At 39.4% G+C, this 11,784-nt stretch overlaps 1 protein-coding gene across 26 annotated transcripts in view; it reads left to right on the top strand.

Moving 5' to 3' along the window:
- OSBPL8 (oxysterol binding protein like 8) overlaps positions 1-11,784 on the top strand; it is a 67,240-nt gene that overhangs the window by 35,774 nt on the left and 19,682 nt on the right. For 6 of the 26 annotated variants that reach the window (XM_083400625.1, XM_083400623.1, XM_083400632.1 and 3 more), the window contains 5 exons: positions 1,875-2,022; positions 4,337-4,407; positions 5,920-6,015; positions 8,966-9,067; positions 10,224-10,427. In XM_083400625.1, coding sequence (XP_083256751.1) covers positions 1,887-2,022; positions 4,337-4,407; positions 5,920-6,015; positions 8,966-9,067; positions 10,224-10,427 — 609 coding nt within the window. In that variant the 5' untranslated portion in view covers positions 1,875-1,886. Of the gene's footprint in view, positions 1-137; positions 235-1,582; positions 2,023-4,336; positions 4,408-4,797; positions 4,825-5,919; positions 6,016-8,965; positions 9,068-10,223; positions 10,428-11,784 lie in introns of those variants that run through there. The other 20 variants (XM_083400622.1, XM_083400624.1, XM_083400630.1 and 17 more) reach the window with 7 other exon arrangements.

Genomic DNA, 11,784 nt, shown 5'->3' with positions numbered 1-11,784 from the left:
TCTAGCTGTTAAGGGGATCTAAGCTGTGTCCATATGTAGGGTTATATGGATTTCACATACAGCGTGAGAAATTGAGAGTGAGATGCATGAAGGGTATCCAAAGCAGAATATCTTACTTTGGAATGTTGGCGCTGTCTTGCTTCTATACTGGAAAAGCAGGCAGGAGGGAAAGGAGTCTAATAGGATGTGTGTGTGACCTTCTGTGTGAGCTCAGAGGATGAGGATTCCCATCAGGTCAGGGAGGGGATGTATTAGTGGTTTGTGTTCTGTTAATGGGCCAGGACATTTGGTATCTAGTAATGAAAAGCATGAGATCCAAAAGAATATGAATAGAATGATGGTGGGCCCTTCTTTTACACACACACATACTCTCTCTTTGCCATTTTGGGAGACAGTAATTGTCTGAAAAGCAGGATAAAAATATAGTAAATTAATATATTTTTATTGTATAGCTTAAACCTGACAGTTGCCAGATTTAAACTGCTTTTTTTAAAAAAAAACAGTTATATGGTACAAATAGTTGGATCCAAGTCATTTCTGTTTTGTTAGTCAATGAGATTAAATAGTTTGAAATCTTAAGAATTTTCTTGATCATCTGATATAAGAAAAGTATTTTATTGGTTTAATTCCCCCCCCCCCCCCCACACACACTGTACAAGCTTTTAGATTTCTTGCTATATTTCATTTCGTGAATTCAGGCAAAATGATGGCTTAAAAAACAACCTTGGATCTCAGCTATAGACTATCTGTTGTTGTTTTTTAATGACTCATCAAAGCAAGGGGAAATTGACTTGAAAGGGTTTTTTTTAATAAAAGATGTTGTATAAAGTTAGACATTTCGAATGGAAAGCAGGCAAAACTGACCACCTAACTAATTTGCATGATGAGCAAGTGAAGCAGTCAAATGCTTGCAAAATTTTGAATGAAATTTTAAGCGTAAATTCTGTTTCAGTTGTCTCCATTAAAAGAGTTAGCCTGTGGCTTCTAAAGATATATATTTATTGAGTGTTGTTGTTGTATAGTGTTGAGCAAATACCATAGCTTGTATTTAAACACTTTGAAAACATGTCAAACTATTTAATGAAAAAGTAACCCCCTTTCTCTGGAGTTGTTAATTATGTTAAAAAGCAAAGTCATCAATAAACACTTTACACTATTTTGATACTTGTTACTCTGTGCTAAATTCTGGAAATTGCTGACGGAGGTTCTGACTCCTGTATCAGAAACGATTTTGGCAAGGGTCTATTTGGTGGTATTGCTTAAATGATATGAGTTAGTGCCTGCCTTCTAAAATGTACCTTAATACTGCATTCAGAAGCAGTGCTTTTTCTTTCAGAGCCATTTATGTGAGTTCTTGCTGGCTAATGCTATTTAATCCACAATAAAAAGTACTGAAAATAAATGGGTTTCCATTTAATGGAAATTCCTTCTCTGAGTCTCAGTAGTACTCTTAATTTTCTTGAGTGAATTTTAGAAGTATATTCATAATTGTTCTGTGTGCAATAAAATAGAACTTGAATGATTAGGCAGCAAAGGAATTTCTTTAATAACTCCTCCATTCTGATGTACTTTGTCATGACAGTTGTCTGGTGCCTGCAAAACAATGAAGAGTAACAGCTTGTCTCGGGGCATGCTGGCTGAAATATGACATGTTATTGATGGAGGAATGGTAGCAGCTTGGATTGAATTCATAAACATCTCTTAGCTTGGTTACAAAGTTCAACAGCCTCTGGCATCTCTCCTTGTTCAAAGTGTGCACATGGCACTTGATCTTTGTGGGTCTTGCATGCTGCTAATCTGAATGTAAAGGGAAAAGACTTTCTACAACGTTCTTATTCCCATCATCCTTCTGAATGAAAATAATCATTATACAGAGCATCTAACTCATGAAGGCAGAAGGTCCACAGCGTCGTAGGTTTTCTTCATGTGCTGGAGTTTCGCTGCCTCCACGGGCTGATGGTCGGAAACTTGTCCGGAATGCTTCATTCGGAGGATACAATGCACTTTCACCAGTCTTCCGAGGTTTGTTTTGTCTCACTTTTTAATGTTCTCATGAAAATATTTCTTGTAAAAGCTTCTACAAAAACTACTTTTTTAAAAAAAAGCAATTTTCTAAAGTTGAAAAAGCACCTGGATTCACGTTGAATAAAATAAAATGAGATTTGGAAATAATGATTCATGGTTGGCATGTGTTCTCGGGCAGCGCTTTCTTTAAGTTCAGCATTAAGAACGGAGTGCTTCATTGTAGATTGCGTGTGATTGTACATGATGATGATGATATTATATAATGAGAATGATACTTGACTGAATATGGGTGGTGTCTTTCTTACCTGCAATTTAAGAGAATTTTCAACATACTGGAATCTACAACCAAATGATTTTCAAGTAAACGGAACATGGCTTCTAATTAGGTGCAGGTCCTTTTGAAATCTGGAGTAGACAACATAGCAGGACTTTTGACTGTTAGAAGCAATCTTAAAATATAAAATTTGAGGCCATGTTAATCAGTGTTGTGTCCTTTAATCCTTACATTCCTTAATAATGTAAATAATAACTTGGAAATACTCATAATGTTGTATATCTAGTTTGCATTGGTTCTAATGGACTTGATCAGTCTTGAAAATGCACAATTGCAAGGTTACTGTAAATGTGTGAGTTAGTACTACTGTAAAAATTGATTTATTTAAGACAGTGGCAACCTTCAAGCTAATTTCATTTTAATGTACCTATTAGCTGTCTACCTCTTCTTTTGTGGTTAGTAGTTGCAACACAAACATGATGTGAATCCCCTGGAAACTAAAAATAATGCTCCCTCTTTTCATGTTTTTGTGTGTAAGTAATAAACGTTTATACAACAAAACAAAGGACAAGCAGATTTGCTGTACTTGTATAACTGCAGCTTCAGTCACTTATTGCAGAGTTCTGAATGTAACCACAACATTGCATGTTTCCTTTTCATAGTTTGGTTTTCAGGATATCTGAACCAAGCCAGTAAGTTGCATAACAACTCTTGTAAGGAAGTATGTTGTTATTTTTACTGAGTTTTTGCCATATCTTACTAAAAGTCCAGTTTGGCATTTAGAGTGGTTTAATACTCACAGATGACAAAGTGAGATGTATGTGTGCTAGATCTCAAATGCAAGGCAGTGTAACTTAGGTACTGCAACCTTACCTTAATTATAGTCTTTTACATGAATTATCTGGGCGAGGGAAACACAATATCTGTTATTATGAATTTCATGCTGTTAAATATGTCAGTAGTTGGCATTTGATTCACATTCCTTCTTTCTTTTTTAAAACCAGTTTATGTGCGTGTAACTTGCTCACTGACTTTGTATGAAGAGTAGAGCACCCTAGACATTAATTGTGGTGTCATGAGCCCCATTCTCTAGACCTATCACAAGGTACATGAATGCTTGGAGCAGTAAGATGTTGCGCACTGGCCCTTGCCCCTTGGCCCTACAAATGTCCAAAGAAAGGCTGTGCATGTAGAAGTTGCTGCCAAATCTCAGTTAATCCCAAATTGTTCTAGGGAATTTCCCAGGCTCCTGGTAAGTTTACCAGGAAGATAACATTTGCAGCTAATACTTTCCTGAGGAATTTCTGATTAAGATAAGTGAATTCACTTGCTGCTTTGTGGTTACTCCGATCTGCCTTTATTAACACAAGGAGTAGAAACGGCTTGTTAGCACTACTCTCCTTACTTGGCTTTGCACAAGCTCTGCTTCATTCTGTTTTATGCTCCATTGATTAGTTCACATCCCTGGATGTGTGTGGTGGTATGGTGTGAATATGATAATGCCTAATCCTAGCGACTTTCTCGATCATGAATTTATTATTAGATTCCACTTCCATCTTATTTTTCTGATGCCTGATGATAAGGCTTTGCATTGTTGGAACTGCTGTAACCTGGGGCTGGGCTGGCAAGCCAGTTCTCCTGTGGACTGAAACTCTCTGTGCTTATCTATGTTGTGCTACGTGCTACTAGTACTGTAGTTGGATATTTTCATATAACTGAGTAATTGAGGTACCTCTGAATGCCTGGAAGGTAAAATACAAATGTATTAAATTGGGACAGGGTTGATAACTACCAACTTTGTAGGTTGGGAACATAACCACTTTTGGACCCTCACACAACATGGCTTTAATATTAAACAAAAAAAATCCTAGTTGTAAAGGAATTACAAAAACATTTGGTGAACAAATGGTGACATATACACCATGTCCCTAAGTATATTTGGTCAGAGTTTTAATAGCTTTGTCTTATTTAGGATTTCAACCTTAATGGCATGTGGGATACACTGATTTTTTGAAACCATTTCAATTTCTCTTCAAGGTTTTGACAGAGGGAAGGATGATGCCTCACAAAGTAAAGATGATTCTACACAATCAATGTCAAAAAGCAAGGTGAGCACCTTAACCTTCAGAGAGCATAGTTAGATGCATCTAAGTGAGCTTGGATATGTAGTTGCAATTAATTTAATCTTTTCCCCTACCTATCTCATTTGTGGCTTATTTTAAATAGTAAGGTGAATTATGTTTATGTGTAATCTTTGTTTATAGCACAAAAGCAAGCACTAATATTTGTTTTTAAAGCCAGTTGTTCTTGCCTCCAGTGACAAGGTAGAATCCACAAGTAAACCTGCAACTTATGTGCATTTCACTTGTGTACATTCAGCTTTACATGCATGTCAATTAAAAAATAGAAAGGGGGTGGGGTTCTGGGGAAAATGACTTTGGCAATCCTCTCTGCCGTTGAATCCAATGAATTTTGACTATACATGATTTTGGTTTTAGGCGCAATCCCCAGAACATAGTCCCCAGGTAAGTTGCAGGTTCTACTGTACTACATGCTATATGTTTTATGGTGAGTGCAACTCACACTTGAACAAGATACAAACTACCAAGCCATAGAACCCTTCTCAGTGTTCAGGCTTGGTTTTTGGCTCCCATCCTCTCTTTCCCTCCCTCCCTCCCTCCCTCCCTCCCTCCCTTCCTCTGTCTGTCTCTGAAAACTTAGTAAAATAGGTTTTTTTGGGCGGCGGGAGGGGGGGGGGATAGCCTTAATTTTAGCCAGCAGATTTGGCTGGTTCCTGGGCATCTCAGTATTAAACAATTTGTGTCAATAAAACGTGTTTTGCTATACAGGGTAACAAATGCCTTGTAACTCATCCAAAGTTTATTTTTAGTCAGTACAAGATGCTGAGACGTTCCTAATGAGTTAACTTGGTTACATTATCAACCAATGTTGAGTGATGATAGACTGCTAGAATAGCTCTGCAACTCTGCAGGGTTCATCTGTCATTCTCAACCAGTCCCCCCCCCCCCAAGCTATTGGGTGGCACATGCAGAGAAACCATTTTTAGAACTTTCAAGGCAGGATAAATAAAAGCCATGTGATGCCACAGCAGCATGTTTAATAAAGAAATATTTTCAGTGGTAAAGGCACTTAAGTGAGGTGAAGTTATGGATCTCTAGAATTAGGGTGTTTTGGGGAAAGCAGGCTGTAATAATGTGTTTGAATAACACCGATATAACAGATTCAGGGAGCAGATCTTAGTCTGGAGAAGTTCCATGTTTTCCTTGAGGAGCCAGGGGGTAAGTAAGTGCGTAGGTTCCACTGGACAAGTAAAACTATTTGTGTTTGTGTAAAGCTCAGTGGACAATGTCAAGTTTTTGACTCCTTTCTTCAAACTGGGTTATTGTTAAATGATATGACAGAAGAAGCCAACGTTTTGAAGTACCACACGAAGGATTCATTTACAAGCTCTTTCTATGCCTTGATTAAATGAAGCGACATAAAGGGAGCAAGCAGCAATCTGAAAAACTTGTAGCTTCTATGTTTCACTTGAAGTTTGACTGAACAGCAACTGCTCTAATCCTTCATTAATTATTTCCTTGTGTTATGTATATTTTCAGTCAGAATCTAAGCTTTATAATGGCTCTGAGAAGGACATCACTGCCTCCTCCCCCAGCTCCTCTACTACCAAGCTCACAAAGAAGGAGTCTCTTAAGGTGAGTTGCTTTCCAGAATAGAAAATCTACCATCTCCAGCCTTTTGGCTATAGAATACGACACCTCTCAGTGGCCTCAGAAGATAAATGTGAGATGCACAATAACTTTAAAGAAATGCTAGAACATTCCAAGATGTGCTGCTGTTACTTCAATCAATGTCATAATTTTCTCCAGAATTCACTGTGTTTTTCTAGCCCGAACATAGCCCTCTAGTTCGAGAGTGTGGGAGAGGACGCAAAAGAAGCTTAATTACTTTTTGCCCTCTGCAGATCTGGTTCTCATTGAGTTTGTAAGCCTGTTTATGGGCTCACTTTCATGCAGGTATTATTCAACCTTATTAACTCCCACCTGTGGTCTAAAATGGTGTAGCCCAGACATGACTTCACCACCTTTGTAAAAACTAGGCTACAGATAAAGTATATATGGTGTGCTGGTTGTTGCTGCTAGGGATGCACAGAAGCTGTCCACCACTTTGAATGTGGCATGACTTGTTTCTGCTGGAAATATTAAATGTGTTACCAGCCCATTACTGCTTTGCTGAGTGAAAAGCGTTCCATGGGATCTTCCACCCCACTGCCTCTCATATTATTTTATTTATTTATTATATAACATATTTATATCTTGCCAAGTTGAAATTCAAGGCGGCTTAGAACATTTAAAAACACCAGTCATAGAATAAAGAATAATAAAAACAAACTGCTTAAAAAAACAATACTTAAAATGCATCACTATTTATCTAAAACCAGCAATTAAAATTTTAACTGGCAGCAGCAGCCCAGTCATCAGCATCGTCCGCACCTTAGTTTCCAAATGCATAAAGCCTTTACTCCAAAAGTAAATTGTTGCTTCCTTGCCTGTACAGAAGCAGGAGCCAAGCCAAACTGATCGTATCAGGAAGAAGAAACTTTGTTTGCTGATTCTCTGTCCACAGCACTGCTGAGGACTGAGGATTCCTATAAGCAAGCAAGTAAGATCCACAAGGCTCTTGCTAGGCAGAGTAGAGACCCTGGTATTGTGCTTAGCCTGATAATATGTGAGAGCTGGACCATAAAGAAGGCTGATCGCCGAAGAATTGACGCTTTTGAATTATGGTGCTGGAGGAGACTCTTGAGAGTCCCATGGACTGCAAGAAGATCAAACGCATCCATTCTTAAGGAAATCAGCCCTGACTGCTCACTGGAAGGACAGATCGTGAAGCTGAGGCTCCAATACTTTGGCCACCTCATGAGAAGAGAAGACTCCCTGGAAAAGACCCTGATGTTGAGAAAGATGGAGGGCACAAGGAGAAGGGGACGACAGAGGACGAGATGGTTAGACAGTGTTCTCGAAGCTACAAACATGAATCTGGCCAAAGTGCGGGTGGCAGTGGAAGACAGGAGTGCCTGGCGTGCTCTGGTCCATGGGGTCACGAAGAGTCGGACACGACTGACCGACTAAACAACAACATCATGCTGGGTGTCTATTCTGCCTAGCAAGCGGCCTGGTGTGTGCCTTAAAGCCATGTGGATCTTATGAGGGGGAAAGAAACATTGTTTGCTTATCAGATCAGCCAGGAAGCTAGGTCTCTATTTTGCCTAGCAAGAGGTGAGGTGTGTGCCTTAAACCAACCTGCATAACAAAAGCAAGAGCAAAGCCTCATGGATATTTGCTGATCAGAATCTCCCTCCCTTGGCAGGGAAGCTTATTGCTATGCTGGGTCTGTCTTACGCCTTACAGATTGGGCAGGCAGAAAGCAGCTTTTACTTCAAAGTAAAGCCTTTTACTCTGCAACGCCAGCTGGGAGGCGGCATGGGCTTATGCCTTGCAGATTGGGCAGGCAAAAAACCTGGCCTTTACTTTGCAGTAAAGTGTTGCTTCCTGCCTGCAAGCTGGGCAGTGCATTCTCAATATATTACAGGGTAAAAAAAATGTGAAACATTTATTGCGGTCCGGAGTTCATAGCAGTAAGAGACAAAATATCAATATATCATAACCCACCCCTACTTCAGGTCTCCAGATGTTGCTGAACTCCCATCCCTGACCATTGGCCATGCTGGCTGGGGCTAATGGGGCCTGTAGAGTTAATATCTGAAGGGTCTCAGGTTCCCCATTCCTGTTTTATATGAATAGAATAGAATAGAATAGAATAGATTCTTTATTGTCATTACACAAGTGCAACATTGCACAAGTGCAACGAAATTGGATGCCATCCCTTAAAAACAACAAAAGCAAAACAACAACAACAACCAAACAAACCACATTCCAGCCACACCCACACCAACACCCATCAAACTCCCAGGTCACACTATCGAGTTACAGCATTCAAAAAGGCCACAGCTCTTGGATAGAAACTGTTTTTCAGTCTATTTGTCCTTGACTTGATGTTTCTATATCTCCTGCCAGAAGGCAGTAGTGCAAACAGACTGTGTCCCGGGTGAGATGAATCCTGCAGGATGTTGTTTGCTTTCCTAAGACAACGGGAACCGTACAGTTCTTCCAAAGATGGGAGAGGATGACCAATAATCCTTTGGGCTGTGGTTATGACCTTCTGGAGCACCTTCCTCTCCCTAGCTGTACAACTGGAGAACCAAGCACAAATACAGTATGTAAGAATGCTCTCTATGGAGCCTCGGTAGAAGGACACCAGCAGTCTCTCACTCAGATTGTTCTTCTTCAAAAGTCTGAGGAAATAAATTCTCTGCTGGGCCTTCTTCACCAGAGCAGTGGTATTTGCGCTCCAAGTCATGCCCTGATCGATAGTTACTCCTATTGGTTTGAAGGCAGTATTATGTAATGCCACTTCTTCTGATAGATAAGCAGCTGTCCTAAAACTGTTTTGTTTTCTTCATACTACTATGGATTGAACTAAGTATGTTGCAGTTTGTTTTGACCTTTGCATTTATAGCTCCACGACTTCCATTTTCTTAAATTTCTTACCCTCTGAATTTATTGTTCGTTCATTATTCTACAGGTTCAAAAGAAAAATTACAGGGAAGAGAAGAAAAGAGCCACAAAAGAACTACTTAGCACAATCACAGACCCATCAGTCATTGTTATGGCTGACTGGCTGAAGGTCAGGAATTATGTGTAACATTGAGTGAAAGTTGTAGCTGTTGTTTATTTGTTAGAATGTAAAAGAATTCAGATCCTAGTTGGTTGCTGATTGATGTTTACCACTAGGAAAAACTCCATTAATTATATCCCAGAGGCTCAGTACTTGATGCATAGGGAACCAACAGGGACACCTTGCCACTGCTTTACAGTGGTTGCCATGGCTACATCTGTCTGCAGTGACTAATTGAATTGGTGATCACTTTATATTAAATACAATGTGAATTATGAGTGATTCCTCTGGAAACAGGAAACTGTTACTTTAAAACAGATTCCTTCTTGCAGACTCACCAAGCCACATTTCATACATGATAGCATGAAGCTCTGGGAGTTTCAAATGTGTGAATTTCAGTGATGATATGAATAGCTCCAGGAAGAGGATGTAAAAGTAGCATGGGTATCAAATAATCTAAGCTGCTTAATGTCAGTGTGTTTCTTGCACGTCACAGGAGAATTAAATTACTTCTGCTGATCAATAAAATATTCCACCTGAACTCTTGTTGTTTGTACCTTGTTTTCCTGTATTGGCTAAAGTGTAAGGGCTGTTAACATACAACTTTTTTTCATTGATGGATTACATTTGTATCCTGATCTTCTCAAAGGCAATGTTTTATCCTCACAAACCCATGAAAGTTAAATTAGGTTGAGAGAGTGTGATTTGTTCAAGGCTACAAAGTGATCTTCGTTTCTGATTAGGGATTTGAACTTGCATTTCATATTTCAAGTACATTCCCTAACCAGGAGGCTCTATTGGTGTCAGTTGAGACATATTCTGCAGGCATGGGAATCATCCTAAGTTTCTGTATTTATTTACATATTTAAAATAACTTCTGACAGAGTAAATTAGTTTTCATTTTAAAGGAATACTATCTGCATGGTGCAGTTGATATCCTTTGGTAATTTGATTTACTAGTTACGCTCAATTAACAGTATACAAACATTAAGATGTGTTGTGCCTATAAGTATTTGTGTGAGATTTGAATAGCTCTTCTTCATTTTTGCAATTCTGAACTGGTTGTATATATTGTAAGAAGGGTCTTACTGCTTGGCTAGGAGGGATTGGGACTGAAATGTACTTAAAATGTACTTAAAATTAAAAGTCTCTTTCTTCTGTTAAGATTCGAGGTACACTGAAAAGCTGGACCAAACTTTGGTGTGTGTTGAAACCTGGAGTACTGCTTATTTACAAAACTCCTAAAAACGGCCAGTGGGTGGGAACAGTACTTCTGAACGCTTGTGAACTCATTGAGCGGCCTTCAAAAAAGGATGGATTTTGTTTCAAACTTTTCCATCCTTTGGAGCAATCCATCTGGGCTGTTAAGGTAAGTGAATATGTATTCTTAATGCAGGTGGCGTTGAATAGAACATTACACCAATGACACATTAAACCTATCTGCACTGTTAAATATTAATGCGCTCAGTGTGCTTTCAGTTGTCAGCTCAACTATCCCTTTGCTAAATTTGCTTGATTTTCTGACATCCCAAAGCCCTGAGCTGTGTGGTTGCATTGGAGAAGTATTGGCCCTCTGCATAATCCTGTGTGGTCTTTATTATGAAAGCAGCCACTAATCATAATCTTTGCCCATATAAAATGTGCACAGTAATGCTGTGTAACAGCTCCTGAATCCCTGATGGTACCTATTTTATTATCTTGTAGGCCTTAGGATAATATATTTTCATTCTCTCGGGCCTTTTAATGATTTGTGCTTTAACATCGTATTGGGAAGATTCTCTTTCAAAACATCAAAAATTGCCACATTTTTACTTTGCTGTTTTAAGTTCCTATTTTAGCGTGTGTATTGTGAGAATTATGTTTGTTACTTTTTATTGGTCTTATGTATATTTGTATTGTTTTGCTTAATATTACATTGTAAACTTACTGGGATTACCAAGAGAGGGTGGATCCAACAGGAGGATAGAAGATTGTACCTGGAGAGGACAAAGTGCCTCCATACCCCACCTAGAGTCCACTTAAAAATGGGTTAGCAGCATAAATTAGCCCTGGGTGTTAGGAACAAAGGCATCACCTGAATTACATGTACCTCCATCCCCAAGACAGGCAAAAAGGGCGCAGTCCATTTGTGGATGGATCTCTTGTGAGAAGCCATAATTACACTTGTGAGGTTTGGATCTCTTGATGCACGAGGCAGTATAACTTCTATGCCTTTTGGCTCTGCTACTGAATATTCTGGATGCTAGCCAGCAAACCCAACCAAAATGTTTGGGCGGTTGTATGGGGGCACCTTCCTTATGAGGAAAGGTTGACTTCTTCACACAGCGTATCGTTAACTATGGAACTCGCTTCTACAGGAGGAAGTGATGGTCATCAATTTAGATGGTTTTTAATGAAAATTAAATAAATTGAGGAGAAGGCTGTCAACAGCTACTGGCCATGATGGCTGTGTTCCACCTCCACTGCCAGACGCAGTAGTTGTTGGGAGTCGCAGGTGGGGCAGCGTGCTCTTGTGCTCAGGTCCTGCTTGTGTGCTCCCCACAGGCAGCTGGATTACCACTTTGAGAATAGGATACTGGATTAGACAGCCAATGACCTTATCCAGCAGACTCTTCTTGTGTACTAAGTTGTAGTGTCCTCTGTCCACCCCCTCCTGTTTATCTACACACATTTGGGAGTCCATGAGCTTCAAATCAGGATCATTCCAACTCTCTCGACTGAAATGT

Source organism: Podarcis tiliguerta, assembly GCF_965153285.1.
Source record: "Podarcis tiliguerta genome assembly, chromosome: 10".
Lineage (NCBI taxonomy): Eukaryota > Metazoa > Chordata > Lepidosauria > Squamata > Lacertidae > Podarcis > Podarcis tiliguerta.
This window is presented reverse-complemented; position numbering and strand designations above follow the sequence as displayed.